Below are 22,116 nucleotides of genomic sequence, written 5' to 3'. Positions count from 1 at the left end.
CAATATAAATAAATAAAATGATCATTTTAAATAAATTCCATCTTAATAACCATGAGTTACCTCCATGGCCAGCTGGAGTGCATGGTGTGTGTGTGGGTATGGAGGGGAGGGGCGGTGCATGTTGGTGGCCACGGCGTTATGAATCTTCAGCGCTGACTGGAAGTCAGACTAAAGGAGAAAAACAAACAGCAGGACATTCTGTTAGATTCCACTCAGCTGAAGGTCACATATAAAGCATATTTACTATTCATGTCACTGTACATGCATTTAGTTGCTTGAATTTCTGTCCATATGAGCACTTTTAGAGTATTTTTGTGAACATCTCTATCCTCATTGAAAACTCAAAATAATATGTGTGATCTTTTCTTCTTCTTCTTCTTCTTCTTTTTTATAGTTGGCTCAGCAAACAACAACTGTGCATCACAGCTATCATCTAATGAGGAGTGGGACACACATAGACAGGTAATTGGGAATACAGCAAAGTGTTCAAAGCCCATGGAATGAACTGCACTTTTGCCTGAATTTTTAATACTCCTTTATTAAAGTTTTTTTTTTTCCATTCCAACACCCTTTAGAGCCCATGCATGTCCATGGTATCACTGTAAAGATACTACTCAGGAGTTTCACATTTTTCTTACTCCTACCACAGCTAAGTTGATGAAGTGTTAAACAAAGAAAAGAATAGATGCTTTGTTTTTTGTCTTAGTAATCTCATATTTCAACTACAGTACGACAGTCATAGCATCCTTCAATATGTTTACCAAATTTTAGGTTGCTTGATAAAAGTGATTATGACTGATAAAGCCAGAACGCAGTGCCATATGTCACCAGCAGATGGACAGGGCCCATTAAAAAAAAACCTCAACATAGCCCGACAATGTCTCTAAAAGCTCCCCTGAAGTAAGCAAATCATTGAGAATGTACATACATTTTCTGTAGACCATTTGCAAATATTAAGAATCCTTAGATTTTTAAAACACGCATTAGCTTTATCACAGTATCACTGACTTATGTCTGTATTATCGACCAAAAAAGGCATCATGCAGGCTCTGTTGATAGCACGTGTTGTGGCCATTTTCTTGAAACTTCGTCTGCTTGGCGTAATAGGTGTGATCAACATATAAAATGAAAATGGTTCAATTCACATATTTGCAACATCCCCCTGCATGTTTATATTACAAAGATACTGTTCAGGTCAACATAACAGGAGGGTTAAACATGATTAAAAGGTTAATCTTATTGGCTTCAGTGCCTGAATAGTTTTATGCTACAGAAACGTTGATGGGTGACTGCAGCTGCTCAGTGAGTAGTATGGTGACGCTGTTGTTAGTACTGCTGCCTCGCAGCAAGAAAGTTCCGGGTGCGAGTCCCAGCTGACCCAGGGCCTTTCTGTGTGGAGCTTACATGTTCTCCCTGTGCCTGTGTGGGGGCTCTGTGGGGGCTCTGTGGGTAATCCAGCTTCCTCCCACAGTCCAAAGACATGAAGCTTAGGTTGATTGGTGACTCTAAATTGCCTGTAGGAGTGAATGTGAGCGTGTGTGGGTGTTTATCTACATGTCAGCCCTGTGATAGACTGGCGACCTGCAGAGGGTGGACCCCGCCTCTCGCCCAATGTCAGCTTTGATTGGCTCCAGCCCCCCCATGACCCTATTCAAGATAAATGGTATAGATAATGAATGAATGAAAAGCTGCTCAGTGGCATGTACTTATGTCTGAAATACTAAAAACTATCGGTCTGTTCATTTGTCAATCCCCTGAATTTGCCCTGTTACAGCGTTAGTTACTTGTATGCCACTTATGGAAACTTTGGAAATCAACTGCACAAGTTCCTCTTGTCATTACTTTGGTTTTGACATGCATCAGCTGGATTAATCAGTGGACCTCTGTAATTCAAAACAAGTACTCTGTTGTCCATGGATGTTTAATTTTGACCCACAAATTTCAGTACACTTTATTATGGAGAAAAGAAAGCTGCAAGCTAGCAGGTAAGATGCTAACTTCAAGATTTTAACCTTGTCATATCTCTGCTGTAAATTGTATCAAGAATTCCCAGCATAGTCTTAAAGAGGAGTCTCTAAGCTTTCAAAGGAAGTATTACACAAGTATAATCACATATGAAAATTATATTATTAAAACTGAGTTCATGAAATGTGATGCAAATCTCAGAGTGCTAGTGCACTTTTCACTTCAAGAGGTTAAGAAATAAAGGGCTGTGGTGGTGTGGGGGTGTTGTTCAATGAGACAATGAAATACAACCTAGGAAGGGAGGTCTGAGAAATATATCCATGCGTTTACAAGGCTTGTCAGTTATTCTAACACTTAACAATGGTTTATAATTCCCTGAGGAAATATTATGATCGTACTTTATAACAGCAACAATTATTTTATCACAACCATCGACAGGTAAACAGTCCAGTGACGCCATTAATGTTACAAAGTAACCTATGAGGAATGTGTGTGTGCCTGTATTTGACTGACCAATGCTTTGAGGTAGGTTAAACTCCTTGGCAAGATGATTTCACAGTTTTTGGCCACAGCTCCATGAGCTGGCACCCACCCTATGCCAACACAGTGCCACTGCCATAGTAAACACAGTTGTTCTGACTAAGTCCTTAATCTGCTGAGTCTCAGCTGATTAAACTTCTGTTCCTGCCTGCTCTCCATGATCAGTATAGTTCAACTGACAACTAACACTGTTTTTGTGTTTCTGTTGTTAGACAGCTGGGAGTGCGTAATAAATAGTTTTTTGATATAAGGTCATACATGTACTTTTGAACTAAGCCGTTGCTCCTTCACATTCACAAAGTGAATAAAAGAGGCTACGTTTACTGCTACAGAACCATCTGGAGAGCAATTTCCAAAAACTCAGCTTTTGAGTGTGAAAATGGCATCTCAGTGTGAACAGAAGGCCAAAATGGAGAGAAAGATGTCACCAGGTTCAGCTGACTTGTACCATGTTCACACTGCAAGCCTTAGTGCTCACTTCCATGTTTTTCTATATTCATTTTGTATTCTGTGGCCGTTCACATTATTTTTGCTGCTCAGACTGAGGTCACATTTTTTTTTTAAAAATCCGATGTATATCGGATTTAGAACCACATACTGATGTGGCCCAAATAAGAACAGGAAAAAATTCAATTTCGTGTGTTCCGTACTGTTCAAACTGCCATAAAAAAACAAAAAACAAAAAAACAAATTCAGATTTGGGTCACACAGGGGTAAAAAATTTGGATATGAGCCACTACAGCTCTCTGTGTGAACACAGTCTTAGTGTGTACTGGCTCAAATTCAAAAGTAACTTGACAGTTTTTTTCATTTAGATGTGCCAAAACTGACCACCAGAATGTTGGACCTCACGAGCAAGTATTCCCTCAAAACTAAACTTAGTTTGTTGTGGGTATAGGAGTCCCTGAAGTAGTGCCTGGGATTACATTATACCAGGCGAAACACTACATTATTTGGTAGCTGTAGGCATTTCAAGCACCCCTTTGTTAAGAATATACAATATAAGAACACAGTGCTCATCATTAGCTTGATGTGCAAAAAAGTAAACTGTTTAAGTGGAGCCGCCACTGTCCTCCCTACTAAATGAAATCTCCATCCCAGCTGTAAGAACCTCGTGAGGCCCCTGCGGTCACTCATGTGCCACCACAGACAGCAGTGACCACTGCTCCATCTTTGCAAACCTCTTCTACCTCAGAGGTCAGAGTCTTGTAAAATACCATTTACACACTGACCTGAGGCTCTTTTCATCTAAATGCCTTTGCATTATTACCTTGTTTAGTAGTGCAAGAACCAGCTCTATGTCATTCTGACTCTGCTGGTCAGACAGGCAGCCCCGCACCTGCTTCAGTGACAGCAGCAGCTCCTCCAGCTCTGCAAGAAACACACACACACATTCACATCAGTACACTTTGACAGACGTACAAAATCTTGAGTTTTACAAAACAAACACAAGACGAGGCTGGGAGAAAGCTCCAAATCACACTTCTGTAAAAGAATCAGAGTATGACAGCAGGAGGCAGCCTGCTTGTCCTGGCTTCAGATTAGTGTGTGAGAGACTGCTTCTCATTTCCCATTTAAGACTTAATTTCTACAGTGTGTGCTCTAGTCTGTGTGACTGCGTGCGCCAACATCACCACCCCTAACAGAGTTTTAATTAAGTTGCCCTCAAGAGTCTCTCATGTCCTCTCCCTCCCTGAGGAATTTCCTCCCTGATGGTAGGCATGTCTTCCTTACATTCCTTTCCCTCCCTGTTTTCTGTCTCCATCATTTATTTTCATCCTCTCTTCCTTTTTTCTTTTCCTCCATCGCTCCTTTTTCATATTTAAATAATTTCTTTCAAATCAACTGCTTTATTCTTCACGGAAATTATCTGCTTGTTCTACTTTTGACTGTGAGTGTGCATTGTACCCAGCAGTGCATGTGTGTGCTGGCTGCTGAGTGCCGGTGGAGATATGTATGAGTCTTGCAGGAACGTGGGGTTGTCAATGCCAATGTGGGGATTCTGGGAGAGCTTCCTCAGTCTGAGAGAGGCGTTCAGGTCCAGCTGCCGACCCTCCTCCTCCCTACGACGTCGAAGGTCCTCCTAACAGAGACAAAAAAATGCACCATAGGAATACAGTGCATTGTAGTTCCACAGTAATAAAGCTTAAGGTATGCATGTTTGTTCAAGTCATTTATGGTCACATGCACATCGCACATCCCATATTAGGTTCTTTGGTCATCTGAGGTATGCCGATTTTTCTTCTTTTATCTTACATGTTTAGCTACATATCCTGTTCAGTCATGCTCTACCACTAGCGATATGGCTAACATCTGCACACAAAGATACTTCAGTGGTTAAGAAACGACAGTGCCTTAATGATTAGGAGAAAAATTAGAAATCTGCAAATTTTCTGTCTCATATAGATTTTTTTTTTTGTCACCCAGTTAATGTCCTCCTCCTTCGTGCCTCTTGACTATAATTCATTATTGGTGCCATAATGTTTTTCAAATGCTAATTCTTACACTGAATAACCTGCAAACAATTTAAAATGATAACAAGCCCCAATAATAAAAATAACCTTGTTTCCCCATGGGCATGAGTAGTTTCACTGCCCCTCAGTTAAAAAGCTACCTGACATCTACACAAGATGCACTCAGCCACAAACCTGAACCATATGTTGTAATGCAGGCCTGGAAGACCTCAACCAAGTAAGATGGTAAACAAGTTATCAAGCAGTAAAGGATTTTTACTGTATGATAACCATCTCAGAAAACACCACAGTATTACACAATTACTATTATTGTCAGCTACAATGACCCTCAGAAGAATGAAAAAAGGGTCTTTTTACTGCCAGTGACTGTGCTAGTTGATTGAGCTGGATTGCAGCATTAGATTGACGCTAAAGAATAAATAAATTAAACCATGTTAGTTTGCATGTTAGCACCGCTAATAAAGGAAGGATTCTTATCCTTTACTTAAGTAAAAGTATTAATATCACACTGTAAAAGTAGCCTACTCTGTTAAAAACTGTCCTGCATTAATAATGTTAAGTATTAACACAAACTGTACTTAAAGTATTACACATAGTAGGCTACTCAATGAAGAAAAATGTTATATAGTATATTATATTAACAGCCTGTCACTCATGCTCTGATTTGACTGTTGTAGCTGGTTGAGGTGGAGCTCTGCTGAACTGTTTTGTATCCAAGTGCAACTACTGATCATTTTCATTAGGGATTAACCTGCTGATTATTTTCTCCATTAATCAACTGACTGCTTTGTAACATTTCTGACAACGGTGAGACAGGCCGAAGGTTTTTGTCTTTGAGATATCCAACGTAAGCCTGCACTGCTGGTTTAAATTCCTTTTTCGGTGGATGGATTTTGGTGATTTCAGCCTCCTTCTCTCTGCCATTTGTCTGCTGCATGGGTATGGCACCAGATCAATGACTTCAGTCTTTAGCACAGAAAAATTAAGCTTGGTATTGAAAACAAAATCATAATTCAAAAAAACTAAACTGTAACTGAAAAAGCAAACACTGGCATTGAAACATTTGTATAAAAAAACCCACATTGGCATTAAAAAGTATTAACATGGGAAAAATGATTTTTTGTCAATGTTTTTCAAAGCCAAAGTTTTTTCTTTCAGTTTCACTTCTTTGTCCCAGTTTTGTCATGAAGGGACAGGGCTAAGGAGAGTGTGATCTGCATATTGAGATCCATGAGGAGAGGACGGCCCTCTCCTCTGAGCCGCCGTTGCATCAAAGCTTCTGTCTGCCGAGCATGGCCACATAGTTACTGCAGCAGCTTCCCCGAATTCAGCTGGAGCTCTCAAACTGCTGTGCGTTTCTCTCTACTGGTGTCTTTACTCACAGAACTAAGCTATCTTAAAACTCACTTTTAACCAGCATTATACTGGTGTGGCAGAGGTCTGCTGCAGCAAAGGCTAATGTTAGCCACAGGTAGGCAATAGCTAATACAGCTAATGTTAGCTGTAATTGACACCAGCAGTGCACAGCCGCTTATCAGAGACTTTCTGTGGGATCTTCCAAGACTGTCTCCCAATCAGTAATATTAGATGACAGCTTGTGGAACAGGGCTAAGGAATTTTTGGTTTGCCTGGACCGGAAAAATGACAATAGAGTGAACGAGATGGTCTGAGAGCTACTGGTGAACTTGGGGAAGCCGTAGGACACTGAAGTTGGCTTCTGATTCGACAGATAAGGGAGACATGTTACAATACAGAGTGACATTTTCTGTCTGTACACCTCTGAATGTTGTGAAAGACCTACCCTAACCCTTAACACTCAGTAACATCCAGACAAACCCATTATCCAGCAAACCCACATTTGATCCAATTTCCTATGTTTATAGAGGGCTATGACTATTAGCTATGTTATTTATTTTTGTGCGTGTTTATGCACACACAATACATAATAATGCTAATAATTATTTGTGGTTTTCAAAATAAAACCATAAAGTAATGATTTCTGTAAGATCAAGTACTTTTTGAACATTTTCAAAACATTTGAACAGTACCGTGACAATATTGATAACATGATAATTTTGGTCACTATAATCCTGATGTTAAATTTTCATACAGTTACATTTCTAATAATGACAACTGCTGCCAGTAAATGTAACCACTGTAGTTAATTAACATTAGTCAAACAACAAAAGAAACCTCAGCTTTTCTCTGGTTAATGCTCCCTGTATGTCAGTTTACATACACATAACACCCCCTTCTATCATTTTGATTTGAAAAAATTATAAGTGGGCCGTGACTATTAGCTGTTTAAAGACCAAATGAGTGAATGTTCTTTTTGTAATAGTACAGACACACACACACAATCTAGGTAATGGCCTGTGACTGATTATAGGAAGTAAAATGCTGTATGGGAGATAAGGATGAACATGATATTGTGACAATAAAATGTACACAATACAATATTTGTCATGATATTTAAAAAAAAAAGAAAAATTATACAAAAATATATTTAAAAAAGCCCTTTACTAAATAGTAAATCCACATTTTTGTATGGTTTTCCTCTTAACTTAAGGTGCTCCTGCTTTCCTTTATTAAAATAAAAGTCAGCCATGACCTAAGCATGTGCAAAATGCTGACATGAACAGTCTTTGGCACTGAATGACTGAGCTGTTTGTACAATTGCACAGCAAAAAAAATATCATACAGCAGTCAGCACCAATCCTTTAATGAAATAAAATAAAATAAATTATTATTGCAGCAGCTGGATCTTGAAAACAAGACAAGTCACACTCACTGTGGAGCATCAGTGTTTTAGTATCCCCTCGACAGGTTAAACTTTTCCTGTTTGGTAGCAAAATAAACTTTTGTAATATCCTGGTAGATTTGTCAGAGTCCCACAGCATTATTGAGAAATCTTTCCATCATGATATCGTGAAATTACCAATATTGTTACATCCCTAATGGGAGGACTTTAACAACAACCAACAGCAATATATGACCAAATTCTATTAATTTACAAACGAGAAGTTTTAAATTATGCTTGTTACATCATCTTGTTAAAAACTATGCAGAGAGTAACTACAGCCCGGGAGTTTAAGTTATAGAAAATAATTTATCTTCCATCCCAACTACACAACATTTTCACATTTCAGAAGGTTCACTGTGCCAGAACGGGTAATCATGGTGATATATTCTGCCAGTGAGTTGGCTGAGGGAAAAGGCAGACTCCACTTTAGACAGTGAATTACAGCTTGTCATATTACATAACTTGCAATGTGACGACTGAGGAGGAATCAGGAACTATTTCACTGGTCCTGTCATGATTCGGTTCTGCCGTTTCCTGTCATGCTCATATTTTGCCATTACTTTCTGTTTTGCTTCACCTCAGTTTCAGTCTTTTTACTTTCATAACCACTCACATTAGTTTCACCAGCTCCTTATTGTTTGCACCTGTCTTTCACCTCTATTTAGGCAGCGTCCTCCCACCAGGACGCTGCCAGCTCTGACTCTCCAGCATTTTTCGGTTTTGGTATTTTGTGTTTTGACCCGGATTGTTTCCTCTGACTATTCTGTTCTGCCTTGTCCACTTGTTTCGGATTGCTACTGTGTATGATTTATCAGACTTTCCCTTTGGACAACGAACTTTGGATTCCCCTGGATGTATGTGTTTGCTGGCTCTGACCATGGACTGTATCCTCAAGCTGTAGTTTTGTTTCATATGTTCACCGTGTCTTGTCTCAGTTTTGTTAAGCGTTTGTGCTCTTATTAAAGAGACGGTTAGTCACGTATCCTCGTCTGGCCATTTAATTGAGTTCACCAAAAACTTTTTTGGCAGCAGCACGTGCCGATTCCTGACAGGTCCACCTGACAGTGAATGTTTGCATATGTATACATGGTTTTATGAATAAAAGCGAAGCTGGAACCATTCATCGTCCCTAAGCAGTGATTGAGCTCCGTCTTTTTCATGTTGCAGAAAGTGATGATCAAATCCCCGGTGAGAATAATTTGGTATAACTGGGGATTTAGGAAGCTGAGGGGTCTAATATAGATGCTAGTGTGCAGTATTATGGGAAATGTGATTTTGGAGGTCAGGTTCTGCTGCACAGGTTTTAATCAGTCTTTAAACAAGAAATGCCCTTTTAAATGACACATCATTCCTCTTTCTTTCCATCATGTTTACAGTTACATGGAAAAATGCACTGCAATTCAACTGGTCAGTGTCACAGAATGGTGGTCAAGGTGGGGCTAATTTTAACTATATAAAATTTTGGGCTGTGTAATCTAAGAATGCATTATATTTTTATGAACTTATATGCTTTAAATCTTAACTGTCAATCTACAAACTAACTAGAAACTGTAATTGTGAAACTGGTTTGAGATCTAGTGTAGCAGACAATTAAAGGAAGTACTTCAGTAAAGCAGAAGAACCTCCGTTACATTTCACCACTGCTATTAGTTCTTGTGAAGTCAGTTAGTACAAAGATAGGCAGACTATGCTGACAACAGGCAGTGAATCGTGCCATATAGCAGCACACTGGCCTTTCATTAGGTTTAGCTAAGGACTAGGGTTAGTGTTATGCAAGCAGTGATTATCGTTGTGACTAGGGCAAGTCTCAGTAATTTAATCTAAGGCAATGTAATGTCCACTGAACCCATGAAAACACAACTGTGTGTGTGTGTGTGCATACCTGGTGTTGTCGTATCCTCTCCAGCTGTGCAGATCTTCGGAGTGGGAGCGTGCGACCCCCAAGCTCTCCTGGACAGTCAACAGCCATTTCTCTGTGTTGCTGCCCTCCCTTCAGCTCTTCATCTCCTCCTCCTCCTCCCTCTCCAGCAACATGACCATTCAAATGGGAGGTTGTCATCCCTCACACACACACACACACACACACAGAGAATGTCAAATGTGCATGTGCTTGTGTGGCTTACAGGGATGTTTAGATACGTATATTTATTTTATCAGGGAAGTCTAGGAGGGTAGTTCAGTAAACAGGACAGCCATGATACCTTCACCTGTGGAGAAAGCAGAAGAATGATGTCATTAATCTGCTCTGATTGGTGCCATTCTGCATCACAAATGTTCTCCAACATGATCAGGAAGTATCCCTATAGTGCAGTCATAGAGCAAGGTCTCATAAGAACAGCAACTTCAAAATATTTATTTATTTATGTCCAAATGTCTGGCATGACTATATGGGTTGGATATCACATCACTGGCCTGTGTACTCACTGCTCTACTGATTAACTGATGTTGCAACTGACTAACTGGGTAGGTTCAGTGACTTTAAACATTTAAAGGATCAATACTGCTTATTAAAATTTGGATCTTATTTTTAACAGTTCTAATGGTTATAACATATTATTAACCAAAGTAACTGCTGAGATCAGGACACTTTATGATAGCCCTAATCGGGGGCGACTGTGGTTCGGTGGGTAGAGCGGCCGTCTCCCAACCGGAGGGTCAGAGATTTGAATCTCAGTGCCTGTCAAGTGTCCTTGGGCAAGACACTGAACCTCTAAGTTACCCCCGATGGTTAAAGCCATCGGTTGAGTTGGTGCTGGAGATGGCTGCCTCGGTTCTGTACCGGAAACAAATTCCTTGTGTGTAACATGCTTGGCCAATAAAGGTGATTATCCTTATCCTTATCTACACCACTTTATTTTGAAGTAAAACTGAAACAAAAGGCACCTAAAATTTGCAAATAATCCAACATTGCCACAGTCCAACTCTGGGCACAGCAAACTAAGAACAGCAGATCAAAGTTGAATGAAGAATTGGATCTAAACTGTAACAGCTGCTTACTGTTTAGGTATTAATTTTCCCTTCCAATTAAGTATGACTAAGCTAGGGACTGTTTACAGGCAGTCTGATCATCTGACTGCTTGGGTTTCTTGCCCCCATCACACTTCTCTTTAGCTTTCTATTCTGTGTGTTCAGGGCTCTACATTGCGAGCGTTTCACTTGCATATACAAGTAAAAATGTTTAAAAATTCAGTGTGCACAAATGTGGAAAAATTATTTGAGTGCAACGATGCGACTGGGTCCTCAGTTTGTACAGACCGAGTGTATTTTATCAGTACTCGAAGAGACCAGTGAATTGGAAAATATGGTTTTGGTATTTATGGAACAGCTTCTCTCTATGTCAGTGGGCAGGGCTAAGATCCTCCACCCACTGAGCAGACAGTAGCTGAGGTGCCGTGGTGGAGAGAGGGAAGCAAGTCAAGTGAAAAATGAATCGATGTGACAACACCCATGCTCATTACTAGATATGCAATAAAACCTCAGTGAGTAAAAAAGTCAATACGAGCTAATTATCAAAAAAAACCGCTAAGGAGCATAAACCTCCAGAGAAGTGATCATAACACCTCTGCTTGCAGTCTCCATCTACCAGCAGTATGTGTTAACTACAGCAAGTTTGTTAGGCTAATAGCTAACCGTTTAGATGTAAGGAGCAGAGCAGCAGACTCAGGACCACAGCCCCCATTGAGCCCAGTACAAACACCAGCCAAACCTTACAGCAAGTAGTCAGAAGGAAGCTGGTTTATTTGTTAGGAAAGCAGTGTACATAGTTTTGCGTTCTGCTCTGGATTCTTAAGAAATTCTAAAACTCTAAAGTAGGCTAGCCACAGTGATGAGCTCTGGTCTTCAGTTTGAATTTAAACCTCACACTCTATAGCCTGCTAACCTATCACAGACAGAGCAAAGTGAAAAAAAACAAATACTACTTAATATAATGCAAGCTGAAGAGCTACTTTGCTTATTATTGCTCAGGGTTTTTCAATACTTGTTAGTGTGGCCACTCAGTTTATGGTCATTGGTGAGACTGGAGCTACTGAGCTGTAGGTGTGACTGTGATGATGTGACAAGATGTTTCATATGCAGTTCTTAATTCACAAACTACAGAGATAAAAACATAGGTCAATAAATAGTATTATTAAAAATTATGTACAGGTAAATATAATTTATGAACAGGTCATGTTTTCTTCTAGAAATCATCATGGTTATTTTAACTTCTGTTTACTACAGTACATGAAGTGACCTGGGTCGTAAGTGATGGGATGTCTCCAGATGAGTTTTGGTGCCAATTTAAGTCAAAATTATTTTAAAAATAGTTGTATATTCAAAATATAAATATTAGTGCTGGGCAACGACTAAAATCCCTAATCACGTTAACTGCATGATTTTCTGTGATTAATCACAATTAACTGCATTGATATGAGCAGCATTCAATAATGAATTCAAAAGTAGTGTATTGTGCACTTTTATTTTAAAAGTACTGCTTATATGAACAAAAGTGCAATAACATTTGGTTTGCAAACACTTGAAACAAATAAGGTGTTTAATTTGTTGTTGTTCCAATTCTGCAGCACTTGCCGGACTGTGTTTAAAGTGGCCCACAACCTTTCTGCATTTGACCAGGACATTGTCAAACGTACTGTTCTGCAGAGAAACTGTGACAGAACGATGGAGACTTTGCGCGACACAGGGGACGTGTTCAAAAGGCAGATGTCTCGCAGCAGCGATCATATTTCTTGCACTCTGTGTTGTGTGCTAAATTTATTTGAAATGTTCCACTGCTGTGCAACATAAATGAAATGCTCTGCGCATGTTTCAGCAAAATGTCTATCTTCTGTCTTCATTACAGTTAGAGCATGTGAATGCAGCTCCCACTGTTCATCAATATAATGCACTGTAACTCCGAGGTAATTATGGTTACCCAGTGATGTCCAGTAGTCTCCAGTGAGAGCAACTGTTGGTGCACATCACGCCATCGCTTTTGTAGTCCTCCTTTTCATACAACTTGTGTATTCTTCTTGTGATGGTGCGTCTGGTTCACGCGAGCGCTGCTGCAGTCTTAGGCCCACCCCAAGCGCTGTCATTGGTTGAGACGCGTGATGACACCCATACCAAGCCAGTACTGATCAACATCCCATCCCTCCTGTGACCCATAGTTTGTCTGTATGTGTATTCAGAGCCAGTGAGCCACAGACTTTCAAAATAATAATAATAAACAAAACTGTTAATGCGCAATAAAATAATTGACGGCGTTAAGTAATGTGTTAATGTGAAAATAACGTTATCTTGCCCAGCCCTAATAACTATGAATGTTTTCTTTTTAAATGATATTTAATAAATAACTTACCAAACTGGTGGACTGACCAGTTTTTAGCATCTGCTTGGTTCACAGGCTAAGTGAGTGGCTGATTACTGTCTGATTGGTTTACAAACTAAGTGGATGGTGACAGCTGGCCTAAAACCTGACACAGCTGTGTGTAGTGACTGTGTGGGTCACTGAGTGACTGGCTGTCGTATGCTCTCCAGCGGTGACATCTATATATACACACCAACCACAATGGAACTTGACTGGCCAACTGACTTGCTGATTCTTTGGTACATGACTGACTGACTACACTCCACTGATGTATCTCTTCAATAGTTCAGAGACAACAATCTCATGACAGTACCCCACTCCTCACGCATAACCATGACAACGGCTTTGTCAGTAGCCGGGTGGTCCTCCCTCCCACACACGATGAACAGAGTACTATGTGGGGAGGAGATGTGAGGGAAGAGTGGATGGATGAGAAAAGAGGGAGGGTTGTCAAGGTAGCAATGAATGGGGGGGGGGAGAAAGATAATGTGGAAGAGGTAATCGATGGATGGATGGATGCCTTATCTTTGAGTGTCACAATAACACCACCAGCATGTTTGAAATGCTATCTCTTACAGGCAGGACTGTGTGTGTGTGTACACACACACACACACACACACACACACACACACACACACACACACACGTCCCATGATGCAGCAGTGAGGAATGCCAGACCGCCCTGGGAATAAAATTCCACTGATGGGGGAAGGGAGTGTGTGTTTACAGTTTCTTTAGAACATAGTCAAACCCTTTCACTTTTTGTACACTTTGTGTTACAGATTTCATTTTGAACGGATAAAACTGCCATTTTTGTCCACAAAGCTACACTCAATAACACCAACAGGGATGAAAATCCTAAGCTGTTTCCTTAATCGATAGTCAGCCACTTTAAGAATCAATAATGATTCATTGTTAACACTAATGCTTAAAAAAGTTTTTAACCACTGACATGATCTATGTTAAGCATAAAATCAGACTAAGGAATTTAAACAACAGATTAATTCAACAGTTACATCAACTATAAATTAAACACAAAATGATTTTATTTAAAACTGTAGAGCTTCTACTCCCATCTGTCATTTTCATCGAATTCCAAAATATTTAGCAAACACTGCTGCACAAAATCCAGGCTTCGCTAGGAAGGCTAAAAGTGCTGCAATTATAATAAATTCTGCCCAGTTTTGTAAAATTTATCATAAGGCTTTCAACAGTAAATAACGTGTAATGCTACTGAACATGAAACACCACATCAGAGCCCAGTTTTACTGGCTTTATACTGTAGCTCATGTTAGTACAGCTGCTGAAAAAACATGCTCAGCCAAGACAGATATCACACAAATGTTGTCACGCACGCCAGTTTGATTAGTTCAGGAAATCATTCTCTCATTTTAATGCCCCTGGTAAAACGCTTATACAGTTGTGTCGATTAGGTTGTGAGTACGTTGGTCTTCAACATTAACAGCATGGCTACAGTGGTGCTCTCTGCAGTGTGTCTGTTGAAGATGCTAGTATGGTTTTATTTACAACAGAATTCAAACTCTTTGCTGTGGTGATACAAACTGTAACCAGGTGAATTCTGTTTGATCAAGTTCTAGACACGATATGCACAAAGCATGAATTCCGCTTACTGTTGACTGTATATACAATGGATGTCACGTCACTACTTCCCTTCACTATACAAAAGTGAAGCCAAAATATTGCGAATACTGCAGCTGCCATCTTGCTTTTTTGCAATCAGATTCTGCACAGTAGCAACCAGAAGTGGAGTAACAGCAACACACCACCATTGAAAGCTGTCAAATCAACCAAAATAAATAGTTTTTTATATAATCCAATAACCTAATAAAAACAAACTTATTATTTAGTTTGGGTTATTTGACTCACGTCCCATCCACTAACATGGAGGAAGTGCAATTTATGACCTATAGAGAGCTGAGGTCATGTCATCGCATCCAGTTAGCCTCTGTTCCACTAGTTTCAGTGACCCTATGCAATCTCTCATTTACTATTATTTCATCTTTCACTGTAAAAAAACTGTGTTCCTCTGGATTTTTTTTTTCATATTCTAAAACAAGCCACACCACAACACTTATGACTGAAAGTCTAAAGCTTTTTGGTTTTAACAAAGTTAATTAACAGGTTGTTGGTCACTTTGCAGCATGATGGAACACATACATCACTGAGACTACTCTGGACTTCAGCAGTCCAAGCAGCACAACATTAGCTGAGTGTTTCAGATATTAGTCTAACATCTCTCAACTTTTTAAGCTTTTTGAAAAAAAAAAAAACAACAACAACATAAAAACTTGTAATAGTTGGGACCTCTTCAATTCTCCTGCCAGTTGACTGGCATCAGCTGGTGACATTTCAGCCAAGACAGGCTCAGGCTTCTGGGAAACTGTGTTCATTAAAGCCCCATATAAACAGAAATAGAAAATTGTCAATATGTTGTTTTAAAGAAAGACATCATTATAGTGTAAGCAAATGTAGTGAAACACACAACACACTATTGAAAACAGCTGGATACCAAGCTGGACCTTTAGTTTTTAGATTATAAATCTCAATGGAATTTTGAATGGGGTTCTCTTTATTCTGGAACACAACCTGGAAGTTCCAGTTTCACTTTAGCTCTCTTTTACACTGCAACCAGCCACCAGGAAATGATCTATTTCACTTCTGAGACCTGCAGGCTGTCCATACAAGCTTGTCTTTTTTCTCCAGTGCTAAAACTGTCTCTGAAGTCTAGCCAGACAAAGAAGTCTATCTTACTATGACATGCCGGTGTTGTCACTGAACAATCCTCTGGAAATTCATTCATTCAAAAAGGCTTTACCTTTATAATCTTTTTACTAAAAAAGGCCTTTATTAGAAATTTAACTTAGTTCAGTCCATTCAGTACTCATACAGAAAAGATGATACAACCCTTATTCTTTTAGGTGTATTAATATCTTCACTCCTGGTCAAGTCTCCAAATAAATTTTATTGTTCTGTGTTCCAGTCCAGTTATTTTAAAACTAAAATAATAAAACTTCCTACACAGAATACCAATGAAATTCTGAACTTAAAATGTTATATACAGATATGCAACACTGACAGTAATAAAAATAACCAATTATTTACTTCAACTAAAAAAAGCTGTGTGTAAAAACTTTAGCTTTATATTATGTCAAATGAGAAAGATGTGAAAATACTTTTAGCTTGAGTCTCCAACAATAGTATGGCCAAACAAAACTAAAATAGAGACACAGCAGGTCAATGGAGTGAAGCAAGTGTCTGATAAGATCTGTCTGAGAACCAGTGGAGCCATAAAGCAGTGATAAAGACCCTCCAGTCTCCAAAGTCCGTCTCTGATGTTCATGCATCCCTGAGTGGAGATAAGTGCAGGAGGGTTTAAGCAGCTCCTCTGGAGGGCTAACCTCCCTCCTATAACAACAAACATTAAGCTGCTACCACCACTGGAGGAATACAACACATTGCAGGGATACCAATGTGGCTGTTGAAACTCATTCAGAGGCCTCAAGTCAGGAACGTAAACGACTAGAAACCCTCCTGTTGTATTACTAGCTACTAAAAAAAATACAATAAACTTGTAATAAGCATTTGATGGTAACCTTTGGATGAAAGCAGAGACTTGCCACTTTAATTTAGTACCAGTTATTTTTATTTTGCATTGAATGCGCTGAATCACAAAACCTGAAAAAATGTGCAACTGTCAAAATACTTATAGTCTGGACCAAGCAACAATTACCACGGCTGAAGGCTGTAAGCATCTTGAAGTGCAATGGCACTGGTGGCTGCTAGATGCTGGCCGAGGCAAACTCTCAGCTTCTGTTTATAAAAAGACTTTTTAGACAGGCAGTTCTACTGTGGTTTAATTTATTAGCTTGGTACCTACATTTGCATTATATGGTCTACCAGCTAACCCACTAATTAGATAGCCAATTCTGTCTGTCTATTTTTATACATTAGGTGAAGTTGACATGACTTATCAAATACAAGTTTGTCTTAAGATTTAGCAAGTACACTACCAGTTAAAGGTTTGGATAGACTCACGCACTGAATTTGTTAGAAAAGTGTGGTTTTGACAAGTAGTCAATAATACACAATGTGCCAAAAAATGGAAGCTCAGTATACGAGTTAAATGATGTTTACCCTTCATTTGTCTCTAAAGAGGGGGGGTGTCATGCCGTCATAAATCTTCAGAGCCCCACAGCAAACGACACCATTTTCCAGACCTAACCTACCCTTAACACAAAGCATCCTGAACCCTATCCTCACCCAAGCAAAGAGCAGATATGTGGCTTCAAACACAGCATCTGCATTGTATTTGCTCAGGTTAAGCAGTGGCTGGTCCAACTGGCTTGTAATGGCAGAAGGCTCTATTCCATTATAAAGCCTCATCCGGTTCTTTCAAACCAGGAACTCCGAGGGACGACTCAGACCACTTGAGTATATAAAAAATATAACCGTGCTGGTTTATTCAAAGAGTCACAGGCAAGAATTCACACTTCCAGTCCAGAGATCTTCCAACCCCCAGGCTGCCAAAGCAGCCCGGAAACCCAAAAGACCCCGACCCAAGCATTGCTATACAATATTAATCCTTTCTGGGCTGTCGAACCGTGACGTCACCCGATAAGCAAGCCTTGCAGCTGCTATAACGTTTAGCCAAAACATGAGGAAAAGTCAAGGTGCGTGACTGTTGTTTTCGTGGTGTGTATCTAAAACAATTGGACATAACCTTACACATTAAGACAAATATTAAGACTAGCATTACAGTTGACACTAACAGCAGTTTTCCTGTAACCTTGACGTGCCTGCAGTCTGCACTGCAGGCTGAATAGTTAACAGCCTAAGCTAGTCACCCTGTCTGCACTAAACATTCCTAGACAACAAATCTCTGTATATCTATCTAACTAAAAAATAACCTAACACTATATTATCACCAACACCAATACAAGTTCTGTGTGGGTGTAGGAGTGAAGGCAGGTCTACTGGGTCATCAGGTAGGCACCCTCTCACTAACTGGTGTTTCGCTGAGTTGGGCCCACGACACCAAGAAGGCTCAACACTGTGTTCCAGCATCACAGAACCACTTCTCTCTTTGCCTGCACCCACACACCCAACACAACCCTTCATCTACTCAGGCTAATTGTTACCAAATAGTCACTAGCAAACAAACATTTCAACTGCTGTTATAGCCACCAAACACTTAAAATAACTCACTAAACATTTCAGATAGCTCACCAGATAACTAGCCAGACTTCTGCTTCCTTTTATACTACATCAGAAACCACCCTGTGTAAGTATTCATTCCAACAAACCAGTCAAACATCTACTATGCCCCCATGTTAGCTTGCTCATGCTAACACCAGGAAGTAGTAACACTTTTACTAAGCCTGTCCTCCTTCCTGCCCCCATGTCCCACATTTCCCTCCAACTAAGTTTCTCCCTTTCTACATCTTCCCATTTCATTCACTGTCCTGGCTGAGCATGGAAGACTGTCTTTATACATTTACCTGCCTCCTAATCTCCTCAATAACCATATTCCTTCCGTCAGCTTATGCTGCTTTGCTCAAAGGCGGCTGTGATGTGCTTTAACCAAAACCACACATCCAAGCTATACCTGCCTTACAATATCCCTATGTTTAAGAGCTGCGTGAGCCAGAGCTCACATCCACTTCCTAATGTATGCGCTAAACATTCTCTCTAGCTTCTCTACCTTAGAATTTGGTACATCATACACTGTCAGTGGCCATAACAATCATGGCAAAAGACCAAACTGCAGGCACCATAGTTTGAGTTTGCTGGGAAGGCCTGATGCCTCTGTGCTCTTAATCCCATCACCTGCCTGCTGCCCTGAATCTGTTCTAGTGTAGTAGCTGAAATCACTTGGCATTGTGGAACGTAATATGTCACTGTTATGATCGGTAGGTAGCAGAAGCAGGTGTTTCACTAAGCTAGCGTTCGGTCCAGGTTAGCAGACAAAGGCAACGCAATTAAGCCATTATTTGTAAGGTTCTGGTTCCAAGTGGCAAAGGCGATGGCAATCGTAAGCCACAAAATGGTTCCAATGCAAACCAATGATTGCCATCATGCCTTGCTACATCCACTTTACTTACTATTTACTATTTATTTATGTCTTTGCATCACCAACAGTACGAGACTTATGGACTGCAATATTATGATTTTAACAGAAGCCTGGCTGAAACAACAGCATACCCAACAGTGCTATCGAGTTAGCTGGACGCTACACACTCCGGGCAGATAGATCAGCAGATGACTCTGGTAAGACCAGAGGTGGAAGATTGTGCATTTATGTTAACAAAGCTTTGTGATGGCCGAGCTCATAACCTGGTATTTCTTATGGTAAAGTGTAGACCTTTTTATATGCTAGGGAGTTCACTTCCACTATAATAATTGCAACTTGTATCGCCCCAGACCCCAATGCTAAGCTTGCTGTGAATGAACTTCATACGGCCATTAGCAAACAACAGACTGCACAACCAGAGGCTGCATTTATTGTTGTGGGTGATTTTAATCACTCCAACGTAAAGTCAGTGCTCCCTAAATTCCATCAGCATGTTTCCTGCCACACCAGAGGAAATAAAACTCTGGACCATGTTTACACAAACATGGCTGCTGCATACCAAGTGACTCCCCACTTCCAAGTGTAGGAACACTTCACAAACTCTGACCCCATATGTATGTGGAAGGGCATCCAAGTCATCAGTGACTACAAGCGCAGCAATTCCGCCCCAACCACCACAGATGTCTCCTTCCTCAACGAGCTAAATGACTTCTATGCTCGCTTTGACCAGGATAACAAGGAGACAGCTATCAAGTCCAGACCCTCCGCAGACCACCAGCCACTCACACTCACCCAGTCTCCATAGCACTGCACTCTGTACTCAGACATCTGGACAATAACAATACTTACAGAAGAATGCTGTTCGTGGGGTTTAGCATGGTCATCCCCTCCAAATTAACCACCAAACTTGGAGACCTGGGCAACAACACCTCCCTCTGCAACTGGATTCTGGACTTTGACCAGCAGGCCTCAGCATGTTGAGTCAGACAACACCTGCTCCTTCACCATCATCCTCAACACCGGCATACCACAGGGCTGTGTGCTGAGCCCATTCCTCTACCCCCTTTTCACCAACGACTGCAGGCCTGTGCATGGCTCCAACACCATCATCAAATTTGCAGACAACATCACGGTGATCGGCCTCATCAAAGACAATGATGAGTCAGCCTACAGGGAGGAGGTACAGCACCTGGCTGTGTGATGCGCTGACAATAACCTGCTCCTTAACACTAACAAGACCAAGGAGCTCATTGTGGACTACAGAAGGGAGAACGGACGCACACACAATCCTGTCCATTATTATTAACGGGATGGTTGTTGAACGTGTCTCTAGCTTCAAATTCTATCCTGGACCACCAACACCCTGGTTAAGAATGCTCACTGCCTTCTTCTATACCATACACACACCTCACCCTTCTCATCTCTCCTCCCGGGACTAATGCAATACACTTCTGTCACCTGTAAGACTGAAGTGATCTGTTAATTTGCACATACTCACAGAATACTGCTTTGTAATTCATTTGCACACTGTACTGTACATATGCAGATACTGTATATTTATCTTTGAACTATTTACATCCATTGAACTGTTAACTCATGTAACTTATCTTCTTGTTCTGCACTATTTCATTCCATTTCATCCCATTGCACTAGTGTTTTATGAGATTATTGTACATAATCCATTACTTGTAATTTTAATCCATAAAGACTGTCGTATATTGTACATTACCTTACATATGTAACTGTAAATATCAATTGTACATATATATCGGTGAATTAGTACTGACTGTACCTACTGCGCACTCTGCACTGCTGTTATTGTACTTCTGGTTAGATGCTAAACTGTATTTCGTTGCTTTGTACTTGTACATGTGTAATGACAATAAAGCTGAATCTAATCTATCTGTGATCTAGACTCTAGTTGTAGGAGTCTTCATATCAGATACTGTATGTTGACACGCAGTAAGAAAAGCAGAGAGGTAACTGGTAACAATGATGCATCTGCATTCTATTAAGATTTGTGGTACTGTGCTTGCACTCCTTAACCTGTGAGCAATCATGTACCATTCTAAAGGTGATTAGCTCTGATGTAAACATTGTAATCACAAAATTAGCAATTTTTATGTTTTTGCAGCAATTTGTTACCAACTGAACCAGGTACCAACAAAGTGTACACAGTGTTTTTCTAGCCTTCATATTGACATGAACTGTTACTTGAGTAACCAGATCAGGGCCTGAAATTAAAACAAGGTACATTAACATGACAAGGGCATGCCTCAGTTATATAAAGCCTTTGGTGTGTCTCTGCTGTCTACCATCCACTCTCTCTCTGGGTTTGAGAAAATCACAAAAGCACAGCGGCTATGAAAAGGCATCTGACTGGCTGCATACACTTCTTTACACAAAGCCGTAGTGTCAAAATGTGGTATTAAATATCAAATTGTCAAACATTCTTTTTTCAACAGTATATACGAATGTCCTGATTTTAAACACATGATTGAAACTGGGATAAATGCTTAGCCTTTTGAAATTAATTATCATCAGTTCTGTAATTCATTAACCCTTGCCAGGTTAGTCAGAACACTGATTTTGGACACTGAGAGGTTAAGAGTAGCACTGCCAGAACATGTAAATGAAGCAGCTTACATGCAGGCACCCAAACTGAATAAATCCATTTTCTCCTACTCAGAGACAGGCTTGTTAAAATACTGTTGTTCTAATAATGTGGGAAGCTAACAGAAACAGATTCATTACCTGCTTCCAATAGTGAACCATAAATCCTGCCTGAAAGCTGTCTTTGAAGATCAGTGTTCTGGCTGAATATGCTCTATGTCAGAAGAAAGGATGAGGTGGAGTCCGGTTTTAATACCCAGTTTGTCTGGAAAAGCCCATATTA

The 22,116-nt window shown here is 40.2% G+C and overlaps 1 protein-coding gene across 1 annotated transcript in view; it reads right to left on the bottom strand.

Moving 5' to 3' along the window:
* pals1a (protein associated with LIN7 1, MAGUK p55 family member a) overlaps positions 1-22,116 on the bottom strand; it is a 46,436-nt gene that overhangs the window by 12,538 nt on the left and 11,782 nt on the right. Inside the window, exons 2-5 of the mRNA XM_020608618.1 lie at positions 9,665-9,989; positions 4,414-4,588; positions 3,776-3,876; positions 61-168 (exon numbers count right to left, since the gene is read on the bottom strand). Coding sequence (XP_020464274.1) covers positions 61-168; positions 3,776-3,876; positions 4,414-4,588; positions 9,665-9,841 — 561 coding nt within the window. The 5' untranslated portion in view covers positions 9,842-9,989. The remainder of the gene's footprint in view (positions 1-60; positions 169-3,775; positions 3,877-4,413; positions 4,589-9,664; positions 9,990-22,116) is intronic.

The sequence above is a fragment of the Monopterus albus genome, unplaced genomic scaffold, assembly GCF_001952655.1.
Source record: "Monopterus albus unplaced genomic scaffold, M_albus_1.0 scaffold94.1, whole genome shotgun sequence".
NCBI classification, from domain to species: domain Eukaryota; kingdom Metazoa; phylum Chordata; class Actinopteri; order Synbranchiformes; family Synbranchidae; genus Monopterus; species Monopterus albus.
The sequence above is the reverse complement of the archived record's forward strand: the minus strand, read 5'-3'. Positions and strand labels throughout refer to the sequence as shown.